General features: G+C 39.5%; 1 protein-coding gene across 1 annotated transcript in view; it reads right to left on the minus strand.

The window, feature by feature from the left end:
* Positions 1-13,108, minus strand: part of nucks1a (nuclear casein kinase and cyclin-dependent kinase substrate 1a) — a 21,239-nt gene extending 8,131 nt beyond the window's left edge. Inside the window, exons 1-6 of the mRNA XM_036559635.1 lie at positions 12,794-13,108; positions 8,588-8,637; positions 4,969-5,062; positions 4,640-4,686; positions 3,745-3,897; positions 3,163-3,315 (exon numbers count right to left, since the gene is read on the minus strand). Coding sequence (XP_036415528.1) covers positions 3,163-3,315; positions 3,745-3,897; positions 4,640-4,686; positions 4,969-5,062; positions 8,588-8,637; positions 12,794-12,810 — 514 coding nt within the window. The 5' untranslated portion in view covers positions 12,811-13,108. The remainder of the gene's footprint in view (positions 1-3,162; positions 3,316-3,744; positions 3,898-4,639; positions 4,687-4,968; positions 5,063-8,587; positions 8,638-12,793) is intronic.
* Between the last annotated feature and the right edge of the window lie 7,686 nt (positions 13,109-20,794).

A 20,794-nucleotide genomic window follows, 5' to 3' on the forward strand; every position in this document is an offset into this window, starting at 1 on the left:
TGAACAAAAAAGGCTGCCAGAAGGAAGTAAATTCCATGTGTAAAGCAAATACTGACAGCTCCAGTTCACACCAATGAATCATTCATCTCTCTCACACACTCTCGTAATGACTGGAATCAGCGTGTTACTCAAACAGCAATAAAGAATCCAGAAGGTTTTAGTTATCATTTTCCCGCTTGGACCATCTTTTGCCATTCTGCTCTTGCACGGCTCAGTGTTTCCCGTACTGCAACATGCTCATTATACACTCTTGAAGGACCAGTGATTCTTCAACTGTCGGTTTGCACGAAGCAGGGGAAACATTAAAATGTGTACAGCAAGAGAAACTGAGGGCCGAGGTTGGGAAACACTGCCGTAAAGTCAACACGAAACCAAAACTGACTTACTTTGTTAGTTCATCTCTCTATTCAGTGAAAAAGATCAACTTGACCCTCTCAAAACCAGACTGCGTCCAGCCAAACACGTCTTGGCTGATCTACTACAACTGAGCAAATTGTGCATTTATTTCAGCACGATTTTTCATATTTACCAGTCAAAATTCTTATTTTGTCATTATCTTCCATTTATTGGCTGTTTACATGCAATGATTTTTGCCAATCTGATTGAATACATTCTGATTATAGATTAAGACTGAGGTGTTTATTCTCACTCTACTCAACAATCTGATGAAAATCTGTTTACATGCTCACTACACATAACCAAAACCATGCGCAGAGAACCGCTTAGTGTAGACGTTACCATAACCAGCATCACGTGAGTCCAGTCAGAGTGAGACGAGCAGCAGTGAGCAGTGCTTGTGTTTTTAATTACTTTAAAATGATGTCAGACTCAGAAAAACGTCCTCCACATGTCCTTATTAAAGAAGGCCAAGAGGAAGACGTCGTGTTCTGAGACACATAAGCTGGACGTCCGTCCCACCGCCGTCTTTTAAAGATCAGACCAGTTTCTGCTCCGCCATGTTGAACATTATAAACTTTCACTATGACGCAACGAACATGATCAGAACGGACTTAAACTTTCCGACAGGGAATGTAATCAGATTCAGGCGTTTACACGGATATTATTCTTCTATTGAACAGATTATTTACAGGATTACCCACCTCGTTCAATCAGACAGAAACTGTACTCAAAATAGCCTCAATCAGACTAGACTATTCCGTATTCATGCTGCTACTTGCGCAAAAGCGACGCAGCATTACTAGCAAAGCAGAACTCTGAGGCGTTTTCTGTTTTTAACAGTGGAAAAACGTGGTGGGAATGTATTTTGTACATGACCAAGAAACGTAGGAGCTGTTGGCTGTTCATACTGAGGAAAATCACAGCCTGTTTCCCGGTAAGATTAAGGCGTTTAGGCTGCGTTCACATTACCAGGCTGAAGTGGCACAAATCTGGTTTTTGTCCTAATGTGACTCAGATCTGATGTTTTCAGAGCTGTGTGGACACAAATCTGATCTTTTCAAATCTGACCTGAGCCACTTTCATATGTGGTCCTAGATTGGATACGTATCCGATTCGTGGCCATGCGACCTCAATGTGACGCTCAGATCAGAGTTCATGTGCTTTTTTCCCCATTGCACGTGACCATCATTCAGCGTTACCATGGCAGCAGCGCCGAACAGAAGTTAAAGCCTGTAAACGGTGGAAAAGCAACTCATCTCACCTTTTTCACCTTCGTCTCACTCTAATAATGAAGCTGAGAGCTGATCAGAGTTAATTATCTTCTCAGCGAAGCTCGTTCTGCTCGTTAGTTTGTGCTGATGATGAACGTGATTCATTCACGTGACGTTACTGAGTAGGATGAGCTCATGAGGGTCATTTCAGGACGCCGGTTCGTCACATTAATGACAGATTTGAGTCACTTACCCAAACGAGTGTGAACCATCGTGTCAGAGAGATCAGATTTGAGCAACGAGGCTTGTAATGTGAACGTAGCTGTAAGGGCTGCAAGACTGACGCAAAGCCTCAAATTTTAGCGGCAAATATATACTGGTAACATATCGAGATTTGTGTGTGGGAATGCTAAACTACTAGCATTGCCTAGATCGTCCCCCTACGACAACATAAATCCAACAGCTCTTCTTTGTAATTATCTATGTAAATAACCACCACCTTTCTGAAGCCCTAATCTTTTTTTGTCATTAGTGCTGATGATAACGTTGATGATGTGATATACGTCACTGATCGTGATAAAATGCTGCTAAAATCTCAGGTAGAAAGTCAATGTGTTGTACCAGCTGATACACCGTCACATGTTGTGCACACACTGCTTATAGGGTAAAATAAACAGCGCCATCTTGTGAAATTAGTCCGTTCCTGCAGACAGAAAATGTGTGACTAACGTCCCGTTCCCACAAAAAACACATTATATGTATGTGTGTGTGAAACTAGTAACAACAGATTATCAACCAGCGCTGAATGATTAATCATTTTCACAGTAAAATAGTGTGATTTTCAAATCCCAAGAGTTGCCATTTTAATTATATCCAAAGCCCTTATAGGAAAGTCTGTCCACTCGACGGCCACCTTGGCAACGGTTGTTATTTCCAGTCATACAAGACCAGACTGTAATCTGTTTGAATGAGGAGAGACTGAAGAATGGGGGGAAATCTGTAACTAAAAGCCAATCAATTCAATATTTCAAAAACATATATAAATTCACTGATAAAATCTGACCAAAACAGCATAAGTAGTTTATAGCGACTGGCTCAAATAACATGCAAAAAAACGCCATTTTTAAATTATTAATTATTAATATTGCGCATGCGCAGATCTTCAATGATTAGGGCACACACTGTCATTTGCTGCTTAAACAGCAGCTGATTCGCTCATTTTAAAGAAGGGCAGGATTTTCCTCGGAAACAGAGACATGTTGAGTATTACAAACTTTCTAATTGATATTTCAGCCGGTGACCAGTGACCCGTCTCCTTCTTATAACATCTGCTATATCCTACGTTTATCAAAGCTGTCTTAAGTTTTAACTGGGAAAATTTCACCAAATAACACAGAAATCGTGAACTGGCAGTCTGGAACATCACAACCGGTGGCCTCAAGCCTTAAGATGGACTTCTTGGTGAAAAAATGCCAGCAAAACTTAAGTAAAAGGAGCAATGAAACTTAAGGCTGAGGTAGATGACACCCCATCATTAAGACAGCAGACTTACGGTCCAAGAAGGCCTGCTCTTCTTCATCTTTATCCTCATCTTCACTTCCTCCACCTCCCAGCAGGATCTCTCTTTGTTTGGATGCGGCCTTAGAGGCAGCTTGCCTCACCTGCCTCGGCTTCCTGCTCACCCCTTTGTCCTCGTCACTATCGTCTGTGAAGACAAACCACACATTTTAATTACCACTGACGATATGGTCAGTCAAACAACTGATCTAACCATGCTCTGCCCACACGTGTGTTCTGTTATGAGGCTGGAGAGACTTTAGGCAAAATCACATTCAACCTAATAAAAACTGTGGTACACTGAAAAAATTCATAAGGTATGAATTCTTATTAAGCTCATTATTTTGTATTTAAGTGAATACATGACAAACTGAAACTGTCAGCAGGATAAATTCATTTCCATTTCCAGCCAGTGTGGTTTCGATTACCTACAACACAGTCCAGCCTGACAGAATCACATCCTAAAGAATGCATTTGTGGGCGAAGCAGAGCTCAAATCCCCCCTGAAACAACCACTGTTATAATTTTAATGTCAAATGGCTGTATTAAGAATAGAAATGACATATTTGGCACCTACCTGAATCTCGTTTTCTCTTCAGTGACCTTTTGCCAGCCTTCTCCACCTTGCCCTTCTTCCCCTTTTTACCCTTTTTAGCTTCGTAATCACTTCCTCCATCTTCTTCCTCCTCCTCTTCTCCAAAGTCATTGTCTTCATCACTACCAAAATCATCTGGTGGGCAAAAGATAAACAAATTGCAGCTGCTTCAGTGCCGGATTCACTCATTCTCTAAACCGAGGCTAAGCAGCCAATAACAACACCACCACCACCACCAATAATAATAACAATCATAATAATAATAAAAAAATAAGGATGCACCAAAACTTTCAGCCATAAAAAATCTGGACAAAAATGGTCTATTGACAATCAGTTTTCAGCCAAAAGTGAGACAAAAACCATTAATTAAAACTTTATAAACTTTTCAAAACTTTTACATTTTCTTTTGGCTTTGTTTGTCCTTCCCTGTGGTTCACAGTGTATCTACTCATGAACTCCTATGGATACTCGATTATCAAAATTAGTCAGAATGCACATCTCAAAAATGTACAACACCCAAAAGTTCTTTACTACTGTTTTGATGCCAGTTGAAAACAAGACATCCTAATCGATACACAGAATAAGGTCCCTGTTAATACATTAATGTCCTTTGTAGTTTTTGAAATGATGAAAAAGTTCATAGTCAACAAAGTGCAAAATATAACCAAATATAATGGAATCCTTTGCTCTGGAAGACTAAGCGGGCTGTAGTCAAAGACACGGGATTTCGTGACACACACTGTAACCTACATACTCTAATAATTAACACGGATTTTATGTACTGTTTTAACTGGTCAGGCTCTTTTCAGTTCCTGGCCCAGCATGTCCTGAATTTCAGTTTTAATGTCAGTACATCACTATTAATAAACAAACTTACCTGCTGAATCATTTTTGGATTTGGAGAGTTTGTCGTCGGACTCGTCACTGGAAAAGAAAACACACGCATGAGCAACAAACGATGGATTCAATATTGAAGCTCCAGCGCCGAGTGTACAGTTAGAATTAGCAACCACTTATGTGGGTCAAATGCAGGAAGTGGATTTTAAAGGCTCATAATCCTGCACACCATTAACAGTATTAGCACTGGCAACACCGTCTGCTCAAGCAGGCATTAAACTATTCCTATAACGAGAGAACAACTCAAATGATGTGCTTAAGCTCTATTATTTGCGAATGCCGGGGTATTAAAAGCGAAAGGACCGTTACCTCTCCTCCTTCGAGTTCTTGGACTTCTTGTGCTTGATTTCGCGCTGGGATGCGCGCACCTTCTTGGGCTTTTCGGAGTCTCTCTCGTACTCCTCTGGAAGACACACAAGCAAAACATTTAACTTGGATCAGCAGAACATTCCCACGCGGAAAAAACCAACCCAACCCGGGAAGCTCAGCTCCTCATTAGGGTCCCTTAAAGGTTTCTCTTTTTCTGGACTGGGGCTGACTGCCATGTGCTGAATGCATGTACCACGAGAACCAGTTTGAGAACCACTGACTGTTCTAGATCATGCATTGAAAAAGACAGATAAAAAACATTTATAAAGAGCCTGAATAATATAAAAAAAAGTGTATAGTAACGAACAGCCGTTACCGCATCATCTCATTTTATTATTAATATTTTATAAATTTCATTAATTTGCTGATAAATTTTAATTATTGGAAACGTCACTGATCTAATACCACATATCAGTATTGGTCTGATATGAACACAAAAATACTGGATCGGATATCAAATGAATCCGATCCAATCTTGTAACAAATCTAACCTGACAGCACACATACATTTGTAAGCAAAAGTCTGAGCACCCCTAGTCAAACATTTTGTTGATTTTCTAAGTGAAAATAGGTTCAAATATATTCTACAGTGAATAAACTGAAAATATGACACTTTTCTGCTAATCTTAGTGCACATAGTTTAACATACTGGGGAAAAAATAACTATGAAAATGTTTCAGAACTTTTGCACAGGCCACATTTTATAATACAATTCAGTCAAAAAACAGTAATTGTGCATTAAAATGTGTTTTCTGTAAAGCAGTGGTGCCAAACTCAACCACTAAAAGGGCCATATTAACAAAACCTCTACAAATCTGGGAGCCAGAGAACGTCTGTGTTTTTATTTGGTTGTTAAATAATATGTTGCTATAATCTGAGTCACTGTTTATTCAAAATATGCCAAAACATCAACATCAAAATAAAGGCAGCTGTAGTGAAGCTTGAAATATTACATAATGAATACTTAACATATTTAGAACTAAAATAACTAAAATGAATAAATATATGAATATATACACATTATGCTGCAGTGCATCCTGGGAACTGTAGTGCAGCGTGTTTTGAAACGGGCTACTATTAACAGAAAATATATATAAGCTCAGCATGGGCCAATACTTAACGTTTCAGTATCGGTACAGAAAAAAACGTTCGTATCATCTAATTTGTAATCCACCACGTTCCTTAGTAAATAAGTACTTTATTTATTCATTTAAAAGTGCTAGTGCAAAGACGTTAACCCTATATATGATCGCTGTAAGCAAACACCTGCCATGCCGTTTTATATGTTTTGGCCGTGTCCCTCTATTTCTTTACAATGGACCTCCATCTTCAGGGCTTTTTCTGACTTCACTGGTGTCCATATGGAACCCACTCCGCTTACTGGTTTGTTTGGTGTCACTACAGAATACCGTCTTTGTCCAGTGGCCAGTCTGATAGAAAAGCATATCCTTCTCTTATAGCAAGGCGCTTAATTTTACTCAACTGGAAGAGCTGCGCTTCTCCTCTTTTTGGACACTGGATGAGACACATGATGCATTTTCTCATCTTAGAGAAAATCAAGTTCACAATGTAAGGGTCAAATAATACGTTTTATTTCCACTGGAAACCATTTCTGTCCTATGCGGATGGCCTTCCTATTTCATAGCACTGTATGTTTAAATATTGACAGGACAGTATTTTTTTTAATATACACCGGTCAGGCATAACATTATGACCACCTCCTTGTTTCTACGCTCATTGTCCATTTTATCAGCTCCACTTACTATATAGGTGCACTTTGTAGTTCTACAGTTACAGACTTTACTTTGTTAGCCCCCTTTTACCCTGTTCTTCAGTGGTCAGGACCCCCATGGACCCTCACAGAGCAGGTACTATTTGGGTGGTAGATCATTCTCAGCACTGCAGTAACACTGACATGGTGGTGGTGTGTTAGTGTGTGTTGTGCTGGTCTGAGTGGATCAGACACAGCAGTGCTGCTGGAGTTTTTAAACACTGTGTCCACTCACTGTCCACTCTATTAGACACTCCTACCTTGTCGGTCCACCTTGTAGATGTAAAGTCAGAGACGATAGCTCATCTGCTGCTGCACAGTTTGTGTTGGTCATCCTCTAGTCCTTCATCAGTGGTCACAGGACGCTGCCCACAGGACACTGTTGGCTGGATATTTTTGGTTGGTGGACTATTCTCAGTCCAGCAGTGACACTGAGGTGTTTAAAAACTCCAGCAGCACTGCTGTGTCTGATCCACTCAGACCAGCACAACACACACTAACACACCACCACCATGTCAGTGTTACTGCAGTGCTGAGAATGATCTACCACCCAAATAGTACCTGCTCTGTGAGGGTCCATGGGGGTCCTGACCACTGAAGAACAGGGTAAAAGGGGGCTAACAAAGTAAAGTCTGTAACTGTAGAACTACAAAGTGCACCTATATAGTAAGTGGAGCTGATAAAATGGACAATGAGTGTAGAAACAAGGAGGTGGTCAGAATGTTATGATCTCATCAGTGTATATATATATTCTTAATCTTGGTTTTCATTGTGTTGCACAGTATTTCAATAATGTGAGTCACTGTTTCTTACTAGTATAAAAAGTGTAAAAAAGCAATAAATTACACTGCTTTAAAAGCACGAGTGCATTATTGTCCATTCCTGCTTGTGTGTGTGGAGGCTGGCAATTCACATGCAAGACCTCTCAGGTAGCACCAAAAACCAAAAAGAGCTTAACAGCAGATTGTTTTTGATTTCGTTATTGATATATTATTCATACAGGAAGCAGTGGTGACAGATACAGACCTGTCTGGGGTCTCATGGGGTAACTTGTTTAAACTTCCTTACTAAACATAATATGGACAAAATACATTGTGGTTTTTTGTGCAGTGTACTTAAAACACTCTGATGAATTCTATGCGTTGCATGATTAAAGTTGGACTAAAGTGACTTCCATTTGTTTGATTTCAATGTCTGGATGCACCTTAAACATCCTATGAACATATGAGACTGGCCTGAATGCTCAAAGCATACAATAATACATTCATTTGCATATTGCAAACTACTGCACTGGGTGGTATACAAACAATAAACAACATCACACATTTTCTCAAATACATAACGGTATCACATGATGTTATCACAGACGTCATGGAAATACATGAGGCGCCATTTTAAACACCTATAACTCGAGTTTAAAAGCTCTTAAAAATATAACAGCAGTGTTAAAATGTTTTACGCTGTTCACTGTTCAGGAAATTATTGTATTCTTTTACATTAAAAATGTTAAAACATTTACAAACTATGATTTTCCTTAATTGCTCCATCCTAACCTATTCATTCTGGACTCGCTCTGGAGCGCCCTCTAGTGTTTGAGGAAACCAGAAGACATTGCAGAGTGGTAATTCTCCTCTCTACAAGTTCTCTGACATGTTTGCCCTCCCTCAGGAATTTTACAGCCTTTCTAGAAATAAAATATCATAATTCACAGAGCGATGTAACCCGAGACCTGGCTTAACCTGTGTACAGAAAACAGTATAGTGAATTAAGTCTTAAGTGGGACGTTACCTGCATCATCAGATTCATTGAACTGCGAATAATTCACCACCTTCCGGTTCCTGTGGAGTAAACACAATCCATCATCGTCACAGCAGTAAACTGGAAGCAATGGTACAAGAGCTCCGAAGCCAATGGAGTAGCACAGCAGCCTGTCAAGACTACAAGAGACTATTTAACATGCCTACGTACCATTAGCTTAATTAATGACTGTCAAAACAGCTCTTCGATTACCATCTCAATGAGGGTTTCATTAAAAGTTAAGCCGTGCCCTATTTAGCCACTCTTGCCAAACAAGGCCTTTCAACATGCGCGATTAGGCACAAGCTACTTAGGAAAGAAAGATATTAGGCCGAGTACAAGAAAGTCAGAGAAACTGTGGGCCAGAATGTGATCAGAACTGTCAACCCAGTTTCAGGGAAACGAACATTATCAGAGCTTTATATTTGTTTACAAAATCCCTCCGAACAACCACATTACTGACAGGATTCCTAGGGGCCTTATTCAGACCAGCCCCCCCCCCATTTTGACACAAATTGAGTACTAACCCTGACCAAAAGTGTCTAATTTCCAGGAATCATCCCTAGAAGTGGCAATGCGGACACAGAAAAGCTGCCCATTTAAGAGACACACAGGAGACCCGGGACAGAAGCTCAAATGCGGGACACCAAAGTGGGAGATATTGCCTTCTCTATCATTGCCAGATCCATCTTTCCTCCCACTCTGGACCACCAGAGCAAATACCAGGATGCGTCGCAAGTGCAAACCACTCGACCGCAACTGCTTTGGCCCTGCTGGAGTAATTAAGTCGCACCACGTCTGGCCAAATTAAGGGGAAATGTTAGTGGAGCCGCCGCAATAAAACCCTTTAACGAGGGGTTTACGTTACAGGGGAAAAGGATAGCCAGCGCTACTGTCCTCGTCCACTGCGATCTCCCTGGGCAGCACCACTACGGTGTTTGTTTCTGCCTTGATGTTGATGCAAAAACGATGCGAGGCCCAAATCCCAGCTGAAGGAGGAGAGCGCATTAGAGCTGCAACAATTAATCGATTAATAAATTAATCGCCAACTATTTTGATATTCGATTAATCGGTTTGAGTAATTTTCTAAGGTTAAAAAAAAGCAAAAATTCTGATTCCTGCTTCTCAAATTTTTATTTAAATTTAATTTTCTGACACCAAACTGAAAATCTTTGGGGTCTGGACAAAAAAAGAATTTTTTAAAACCATTTTCTGACATTTTACAGACCAAAGGACTAATCGATTAATCGGGAAAATAACCAACAGATTAATCAACAATGAAAATAATCGTTAGTTGCATCTTTTGAGTGCACTGGGAATTAATTCATGATGCGGTGGGGGGGGGGCGGTCAAAATACCATTAGGCACATTTACATCCACATTGACTACAAAACTCTACACATAGGTTTTTGCAGTTGAATGATTTGGAAGTAAACCATGTCATTCACAGTAGTCTGAGGTGTGAATCATTGTCAGAATCGTTTACAGTGTTGGTGATGGGAACCAGACGTCTGAAGAGCTTTAATGCATCTGAAAAGCATCACTGAAAGCATTTACATAAAATGGTAATGAACACGTTGCCTGGTGCCTAAGACAATGTTTTATGATAGGTTTAAAATAAGATTATGATCAAAAGTGTATATATAGCAACTGATTTTTCCCCTGAGATTTACCACTATTTCACAAATTTCACTAAAAACTCAGAAGACATGTAAATTCACTCATTGTTTTTTTTTTTATTAGTGAATAAAAATGTTATACTGCACTGTAGACTTTGTGATCCCTGGTTCCTAAAGAAATCTGAGTCAACAAGTTTCTCCTAAATTATAAATCAAAATAATAAAGCATTTCACATCAGACTATTCTGAATGACTTTGTTTACTTCTTAACGATTAAATTATGCAGACATTTAGCAATTTAGAAATCTGTGGAATCCCCCCTTAAAGACTGCACTGGCAATAAAAGTGCAGGAATCTGTCAACAGCCAGATTAGAGACGATTACATGTACTTTCACATTGACTGTACTGTCCACAAGCTGCTTAAACATTCAAGATTACTGATTTTTTTTTATGGAAACCAAAAGATTTTTTTAAGCATTCTAGACGCATCTCCAGCCTTCCTTAAAACTGGGCTGCCACTTACAAAAGCTCGTTAAACCACCTACAGCTGGCTGGGCCTTCACGATACCCCCCCCTTGAATATTTATCATCATTTGCAGATGCAACAAAGTAGGCAAAACACTACAGTTAAAATCGAAGTGAATATGAAAATACAGTAACAACACATATGGCAAGATCATAAAACTGTGTGTGTATACACACACACACACACACACACACACATACATACATACATACATACATATATATATATATATATATATATATATACACACACACACATATACATACATACATACATCTCAATCTTGTCGGAAATAAACCCATTTTTGTTGTTTTTCAGTTTTTGACCTAATTTGAAAATACCTGTTACTCTTTACATTGTGTGTGGATTTTATGATGAATGGACCAAAAGAAACCCCAATGTGACTTGGGAAAAAGTCTGGTTCCACTGACTTACATTAAAAGTAAAGTAGTCTTTGTCCTGTAAAGTTACCATTATTATATATATATATATATATATATATATATATATATATGTATATATATATATATATATATATAAATAGAGAGAGAGAGAGGGAGAGAAATATGCTAAAATGTGTACAAATATGTATTATATACACACACACACATATATAGGCTGAACATAAAATACCCTTTCCCCTTTTTGTCAGTATACTCGCAAACTTACATTTATATACACGAAACGTAGCTAAAATAAGTTGTGTATATAAATACATACATACACACATACATGTGTCTATTTGTGTGGGTGTATATATATATATATATATATATATATATATATATATATATATATATATATATATATACATACATACATACACACACACATATACATATATACATACATACATACATGCTTTTTAATGCTTCTGTCTTACTTAAAGTAACCAAACAGAACATGTTCATATAACAATAAAAATCTTGGTGCCACATGTGTTACTAACATGTTATAATGACAGCGCCAGAAAAGACGGGTCAGTTTCTGGTTGCGGCCTTTCAGCTGTTTCACTCTTACAATCTTTAAAAGATGCGAATGCAAAAAAAGGGGGCGTGGCCGCCGAGACCAGGCCTCGCCCACTCCTGGCGTCACCCCACTAACGTGAACGTAGCAGACACAGGAGATTTTCTGAAACGCGGTTTTTTTCCCCTCTTTAAGCAAAAGAGAAAAAAACCCAACAGGCCCCCGTTGACCACCTCTCAGTCCATTGTTTCTTACATCGAGAAATGCCGTGAGAGAGGCGGACTCCGGTGTGCGCGACTGGCCGAGGCTGAAACCAGCTTCTTGTTCGAAACCTCCCGTCCCACCTTAAATGGTGCGCCAGCACTGTAACCGCTGCACCATTTAAGGTGGAACGGGAACAATCGAACAAGAAGCTGACTTCGGCTTCGTCACGACGTAGGACGGGCATTAGAAGGCAAATTGTGATACAGGGCCCTAAAATAGGTAAATAAATAAATATATAGGACAAAATAAATAAATAAATCAGTCACATCGGCGAGCCAATGGGGAAGCAGCTCGAGCCCTGGGCTTTTATCGCCGCCTTGCCAGGATGAATGGGAGGCCATATTCTCTGTATTCGCTCTCTCGGTTGTGCCACTGAGCAGAACAGCGAAGCTGATTACGCTTTATTGTCCGACATTTGCACATCTAGATCTACCTACATCCATGTGCACCGTCACAGGGGTGCAGAAGAAGTGGTAACCACCCCCCACCACACACACACAAATCGAGCCGAGAGAATGCACGCGGCGATGCAAGATAAGAAGCGCGCGCAAAAATAACCCAAAAACACAACAGATTTTTTTTGGGGGGGAAAAATGATACTGGAAACCTGGCGGGCTGAGACCACCGCTACTGAAAAGACTAACTTGCTGCATGCAAAATGCACAAAAGGACGAGCGCGCAGGGTCCCTGAAACCAAACGCAGCTTATCGTGCATAAAAAGGGAGCAGAGATCATAATGAACGCGCGTGAAGCCAAACAAACTCAAAAGAGTTGCATGCAATGCAGCCCCTCGGGGAGGAGGACAGATGAAACACACGTACCTCACTGGTCTTGACATTTTTTCTGCTTCTCTGCAGGAACGCTGCTGGACGTCAAAACGGCTGCTAAACGAGCAAAATAATCAAGAAAATAAAAAGCAAAAAAAAAAATGGTTTTCCAGCGAACGGAGAGGCTGAATGCGACGTCGCTTTGGAGAAAAAAAAACCCCGACCCCCTTCCTCTCCCGGTCACAAAACTAAAAGAGTAAAACGTCTCCGTGGTACTGAAGGATTTGTGTTGAATTTAATTTTATTTTTTACCTTCAGCGACTCAAAATGGTGAATAAAACAAACTGAAACTGCAGCCCTCGCGCAACCAAACCCCCTCGGGCAGTGGGCGAGGCTTTGGGCCGAGGCACCGCCCACTTTGACGAGCTCCGGGCTGCGATTGGGCGATTTGAACGCGCGTTGGGCTTTCCGATTGGCCGCCTTGCCTGTCCGTTAAAGCGAACCGCGTTCCCTCTCCCTTCCCCCTTAAGGCGGGTAGGTTGAGGAGGCACTGCTTAGAAAACAAAAAGAGGCCCTGAGTGGAGGCAAAAAACTGCCCCAGTTTAGGGGCAAAGTGGCATTTTTGGGGAAGATTTAGCACAAATGTTGCGTGTTAGTTAGATAGTTAGCTGAACGGGTCTTCAGTGAAGGAGATTTTTTTTTCTTTCTGCAATTTTGTTTCCCCTACAAATGGTGAGCAAAGATGCCATAGCCTATTTGGCTGGTTTGAACAGGTCATAGTAGAAGGCCACACACACCAACACACACACACGTTTGTATTCTTGTCCTTGTGGGGTGTTTCTACCACACTATGTATTACTGCTACTGAATGCAACTGTGCCACAGCCAACACAACCTCAAAATCCAAAAGCTAATCTTTGGGCTCTTTCACTTTTAACCATTAAAACCTTCTGTTAAAGGCTTTTTTTCTCATGGGAACAGCCAGATGACCCCTCAGTATTAAAATGTTCATGTTTTTCTATCATGTTGGGAACACTTTGTCACACAAAGAGCTTTATACATGGCCTTGTACAGAGCAGTAACTAGCAATAGCAAGTTAGAGGTACAGGGTCTAGGGACAACTGAAAAAAGTGAGAAAATGTGAAATAGATATTGTTTCAAAGCATACCACTCACTTATCAGTCCATGCAGTCAATATATGGAGACTAAGCTTAAAAACAGTCCATTTTAAGTCCATAATTTTGGAAAAGAAATGAAGTTGTAAGGAGTGTTTCAGCTCAGACTGCCTTTTTAATGAGACACAAAACAGGGCAGCCAATCAGAAGAAAGGTGATTTCCATATACCAGTATTGAAAAACAGCATTACCGAAAATTGCTTGTTTGAATCTAACAAAAAACATATGTTGAAGAAAGGCCAGGTAAAAAAATAATTCAGATTTTGGTACATTAAACTGAGTGATACCACGATTGGGGTGCAGTTTGTGTCCCACTGATATAACATTTCCAAATATGTCTGTTAAGTTAAGGTAAACGACTTTCAACCTTGTTACTCGTTTAAGCTGTTGTCAGCAAAGAAACCTTGTGAGAAAAGAGATGTTGTTCCTGAGATGGACAAGCACATTTTTTTTGCATAGACCAATTAAGTCGGCATTTAGTAGTCGGCATAATAATCCCGTATGAGAAAGCTGGATTTGTCTATGACAGAAATTAATGCTGTTTTCTAAAAATTAAGTTTCGAAAACTAAATAGCCCGTTTTATATTACGTTTTTGTAGAGTAATCAGTTTGTCCTATGTACATTGTTTTGAGTGTTACTGGATCCTCTGAATTATAAGGTTATTTAGCAGTCAAAATACTGTTTGGCGTGGGGTCAGGGTTGCCAGAATGCTTCTCTAGATTCTAGCCAAAAAATGTTCAAAACCCACCAAAATGCGTGAAAAACCAAGGTACACATAAAGAAATGGACATTTTAACCATAATAACAAACAAACACCTGAAAAAGATAATTTTACCCATAATACAACAAACACATCCGCTAATGTTTTGCCTTTTTTTCAGATAAGTATTCATGTTGTCACTAGATGGCACTGGCAGTTTTTTAAGCAAATGGTATATTTTAATACACTGATAAAAAAGCAGGAGCACACATGATAAAACTGAGCCGTTAGTAAACTGGCGTGATCAGTTGAGCTCCTGCTTGGTTGGAATGAAAACCAGCAGTCGCACCAGCATTTTTTGAATAAGAAGGACTGTTTTATAGGCTGTGCCGAACAGATCATTGGCCAGTCCAGGTTACTACTATTACAGACAGATGATCCATGCCATGTTAGGCCTGTATGTACATCCATTGCTTCAATGATATAATAAACTGGATATGTTGACCACTGATGTCAATTTCAAACGTTACGTGGGGCATAAGTGGGGCACAGCCTCTGAAGAGGACTGACAAAAATGTACATCAATCGAAGTTTTGATAACTGATTGTGTGAGAGGAGAGATTCAGTCTATTGAAATTTTAACACAGTTGAAAAAGTAATGGAGTAATTAAATTAAGTAATTAAATGTTTGTAATTTTTTATCTTTTCAACTCCTTGAGACCACCGGTGGTTCCAAAACGCACTTCATCATATTCTTCATAACTTTCATATTTCATAAGCTTCATTCTAAAGGTGGGGGTCATATGAGAGCTGTAACTGTCTTCTTTCCAGTCAAATAGATGGGTGATGTAATTTTAAACTCTTATAATAAAAGAAGCTGAACTCACAAATGTTTTTGTCTACTGAAAGTCGACCCATTTTTCCACAAAAGCTATAAACTATAATCAGATGGCGTCTCTTCAGTGATCTGCTCTGTAAAAATTATTTTTATAAAATAATACAAAGAACGTCTAAGATTTTTGGCTTTCAGCAGTAAATTGTAAGCATATAGCGATATGTGTATGATCATAAAACATGTTCTGTTAATTTGAGGGGAGCTTTTAAAAAAAATTATAGTAATTTTGCAGTTACTGAATAATTTGCCTTACGATTTGGCCAGGTAAATTCAGATGGACAAACCAAAATATACCCTGGTCAATAAGAGGTTAATAACCCGCAAAAATAATAACAAACCAGCCCAATTTTTGTCCACTCACCACAGCCGGATCAAACCCAGGAACCCCTCTGGCAGCACTGAGGCCTGTTGTTTCCAGTGTAAACCTGTCAATTCAGTGTGCACCACTGTTTGCTTACATATAGCAATAGTCGTATTTGGGCCTGGTAAAAACAACCTCATAATTCAGAGGACCTGGCAACGTTCAGAGACAAATGTCCATATGGCGAAATGTATAGGTTTTAAAACATTTTAGTTTACCTAAGGACGCGATCGGAGCAGTTTTCCAAAATGCCATTAATTTCTCCCAAAAGAAGACTAGCTTAGACCCAGAATTCCTAATATGGGAATGGCGCTGACGACAGAATGACAACATGACCTCGGTGATCTATGGTCAAGCATATTGTAGCGTATAGGCAAAGGAGAACCAGGTTTTTCTAGATTCATTCAAGGGCTAAATGGCACCCCAGTCATGAAATCACCCAACCACACAGATGCATTAATGGATCCATATCATGAAAAACTTTTCCTCCCTTTTTTAAAATAACAGAGTTTGATACAATATATAAACATTGCTAAAGTTTCAAATCTTACCATTCATAAGTCCATAAAGTCCATATATGGAAACTAAACTTCAAAAACAGCCTGTTTTGAATTCATTGTCTCTGTGATGTCAAAAAAATCCCATTTTTCAATTCACAGCCGTTTAACTCCACCATACACTGAACTTATGAAGAGAGTTTCAGCCCAGGCTCCTTTTAAATTAAGCACAGCACAGGGCAGCCAATCAGAAGAGAGGTAATTTGCATATACACCAGTCTTAAAGACACAGTAATAAAAAACAGCTTGTGTAAGTCTGAGGGATAAAGCGGTCGTGCTGAAGTGAATTATGACTGTTTTTGGTACATAAAGCTGCACATAAAGGTCATAAGTTCACTTCAAGGGAACAAAAATAAAACATAATAATAAGTAGGATACTGATCTTTGATGACAAAATTAAAAGCAGAATGAGGGAAAGAAGAAAGCTGGCTATAAAGAAAAGCAGAAAACATTCCATATGATATTGATCATCAGAGTGTAATGCGGGTCTAAGGTGTTCAGGCCTGGAGTCTTCGCACCTTTGACATGCACTATGTGGATGAATATGAATTGAATGCTGTACTATGTGTAAAAGGCGAGTTGTAGGTTGGTGTTTATTATGTTAATATGACCCAGTCATGACCTCAGTGGTCAGAATTCCTGCGTTGAGTTTTTCTTTTCATGAAAACAAACATCACAAACCTCTTTTTTTACTCTCTCTTTTGGCATTCCAGCAGGGCAGGGTTAAAAATTGATGCTTCTCTGCTCTCCGGCTCTCTCAGGCTGTGGAATCCTCTTTGCTCTGCGGGTATTGAAGTGAGGAGAGGGAACGTCTCTATGGCAACCAGGTGAGGCAGTACTTTCACTCTCGCTCTCTCTCTCTTTTTTTTTTTAAATCTGCGTGTTGTTTGCATTTCTTTAACCTTCCATAACCTTAAAACAGACCGTGCTGTAGGTCTCCAGCCTGAAAATCTCAGGCTGTTAAAGACTACACATGCTTCACACTGACCGTTAAGGCCCGTGCTGGAGGTTGGGAACGTCCTGGCCTAACTCTACAGGCCAAAAGTGCTCTGAATTGGATTTCACTCAGTGAAGTGATAATTATATTCCGAGCGACAGACACTGTTAGCAGTGTTCTCTTTAAGCCTCGCTGCTGCAGCTATGCATGTAGTTCAAGCAGAGTAAGCTGAGCTTGGTGTCACACTATCCATCATTTATGTTGTTCGAAAAAACTGTTGGGTTTTCAAAGTCAGATGGTCACTAACAGACTCTAGAAGCTGGTACTTGTGTTGCGATTACACCTGAAAACGAGCTTTTCCATAATGTTTCCGTTAAACATCATTGGAATCAACTGAATATGTTACAGTTAAGAGTCAGTTAGTCTTAGTTTCAAATGGTAGTGAGTGATACCAGCTGAAATTCTTCCTCCGGTATGAGTATAAATTTGCATAAAAGGTAGACGTTAGCCTGTGTAATGGTACGTGTGGTATTTTAATGAATATATTAGTATTATAATCGATAATAAATCCATAATCATATGCTAAAAAGTTGATTAACAGAAGTGTATTAATCCTCTCACTAAGGATAGACCTTGCTGTGTGTAGGTTAGGGGATTTTGCATTGGAGAGTCCCTGAAGTTCAGAAGCATCTAGAAGCCAGTGTACTTTGTTGTGAGGGCAAGCTGACCCCCAAAGAGTGAGGTAAGCTGATAGGGAACCAGTCACAATCAGTTTTGGAACCAGTTTAATAAGGCAAGAGCTAATTGGTAGCCTTGAAAGGATGGGGGCAGCCTGGGATAGCCGAGCATGGAAAGTGTTTTAAAAAATCCAGGACAGGTGCGGTTGGAAATAAGGGTTTCCAACGGAAGTGTAGAATTAGGAAATATTGGGAACCAAAATGATATGGGAAAAGGTGAGAGGGAGGGGGCGATTACTTCATCTCCCCCAAACAGGGTATAAAAACTGATGTTTCTGTGATGTACTTTGCATTTGGTTGTCCGGAAGCCATCTTGCCACCTGAAGCTCAATAAAAGAAGAGTGGCTTTTCCTTCCTTCAAAAAGAACTCAGTATTTTATTCAACTTTCTTTAATTTTTGACTGAACCTTTATTTTATTTTGTGTTTATGACGAGAACAAGCAATCAGATTTATTAAAGAACTGAAACATAGTTATAGAACGGATTAGTGTTTAATTATCCATATGTTGGAGCTCTGAGCGAGCGGGAATCACACTTAGTCCCGACATACGACTAAACATGTTGTGGTTGGAGACGAAGACGTTATCTTATGAAAAGTATTTAGCCAGCTGACATGGAACGAAAAAGGACCGATTAACGTCTTTAGATACTGTTGACATTCTGAATGGTGACCGTTGAGGGTCATTTCAGTCTGAGAGTTGCTGTGACTTTGTCAGCCATCTATATTAGATTTTTAGGAAAAATAATCCTCTTTTGCAGTAAAGTAAAGCTCTGCTGATCGTTCAACACAGTTTTAACAATAAATGGTCTTAAACATTGGAACCTTTAACACTGAAGACTGGAGCTCAGACTGCTGGTCACCATCGCAACGCAGACAACAGCCTCACCTAGCTAGTAGCTAACGAAAAAGCAAAGAGAAAGACTTAAAAACGAACATCGATAATTTGGAGACGAATGGACTTATTTGCATTTATAATCAATCCAGCTGGTTTCTTGATGTGTTTAGTCTGCAGCAAAAAAACTCTCAAACACTAAAACGTCGCAAAGCTGAAGCATTTAAAGTGGAACAGGACAATTCGAACAAGAAGTTGGCGAATGAGAAGCGACTTTAGCCTCGTAAAAAGTCGAACATTGAGACATACATACATACATACATACATCATCTAAACCGCTTATCCTTCTGGGTCGCGGTGGGGTGCTGGAGCCTATCCCAGCTGTCATTGGGCGGAAGGCAGGATACACCCTGGACAGGTCGCCAGTCCATACATTGAGACATTTTACAAGAAAATATTCTACTTTTGAGAAAACGTTTCCTGCCAGAGATGCGAGAGAAACAGCTGTATCTGAGCTAAAGCTTAAAGCAGAGCAAAGTAAGTCTGTGTTTTCGTTTATATTATATTTTTTAGTCTATACTGGCTATATAGTATAATATATAGTGGCTGGCTATATATATATATATTTACATGAAGTGCCTTATCTTTTGCACAGGGCATATTTTATGTTAGTTTTTTTCCAATTTGTTAATTCCAACACATAAACAATTATTAAGCATAAAAATATGCAAAAATGTGTTCTTTATTGATGAGGTGTTACTTATTTTCATGTGGAAAATCAACAAAACGTCATTTTACCAGGGGTGCTCAAATTTTGCATATGACTGTATGTTTGATGTCTGTCAGTGAACATAAAATATAAATCGATTAGATTAATTTGAGCTTGTTTAACACCAGAAATCAGGCAGAATGGTGAACAGTGAAGTGGAATGTTTCTGCAGCACAATTTGTTTACACTTGTCTCTCTGGAGTGGACAAATGAAATCTCACAGGGTATGTTTATGTATTTAGAGGCTCCATTGTTGCAGGGCTTGTTATAAATATTGTTGTTGTTTGAAAACATTTTATATATATTTTATTATTTATGGTCAATTCAATTCATTTTTCACCGATTTCATTTTATATTGCGAAGTGCCTTCACTGGCCCACTATGCACCACTTGCTCAGTATTGTCCTGAGGGCCACCAAAGGATGCTTTGCAGCCCACTTGTGGTTCAGTGGTTGAGAAACCCTGATCTATACAACAGAGCTGTACAACAGGTTCAGTAGCACAAAGGAAGCAGACTGAAAAGTACATATATAAGATTTTTTTCATTAAGCAGACCACCTTAGTCATTCAGTAGGGAACTGAAATCTTTTTTTCACCTTAGGTAAAAAGCAGTCGTCATCTTCTACACGAGGAAAATGATTATCTGCTCGGTGGATGATGTTGGCTGGTTGAGATAACACTGAGAACAGAGGCGTTTCTTTTGTAACTTTAGCTATCACGGTTCGCCAAACCGCAACTCCTTCAGACTCCTCAGTGATGTCTACAGCACTTAAAGCAGGGGCGTCAAACTCAACCACTAAAAGGGCCATATTAAAAAATCTCAACAAACCTGTGAGCCAGAGAACGGCTATGTTTTTATTTCATTTCTAGTTAATGTTGTGCGGTAACCCGAACCGGCCAGTGTTTATTCAACATACACAAAAACTTCAGCAGTAAAATACAGACACTTGTAGTAGATCTTGAAATATTACATAAATACTTGAAATATTTAAAGTTTAAACGTCCCCAGGAGCTCAGCCTTTAAACCTACCTATTTGCTTAAACCAGACACCTGGCATCCTCTCTTTGCTGCAAGTTCATTAAGACTTGG

This window comes from Colossoma macropomum, unplaced genomic scaffold (genome assembly GCF_904425465.1).
Source record: "Colossoma macropomum unplaced genomic scaffold, Colossoma_macropomum, whole genome shotgun sequence".
In the NCBI taxonomy this organism is placed as follows: domain Eukaryota; kingdom Metazoa; phylum Chordata; class Actinopteri; order Characiformes; family Serrasalmidae; genus Colossoma; species Colossoma macropomum.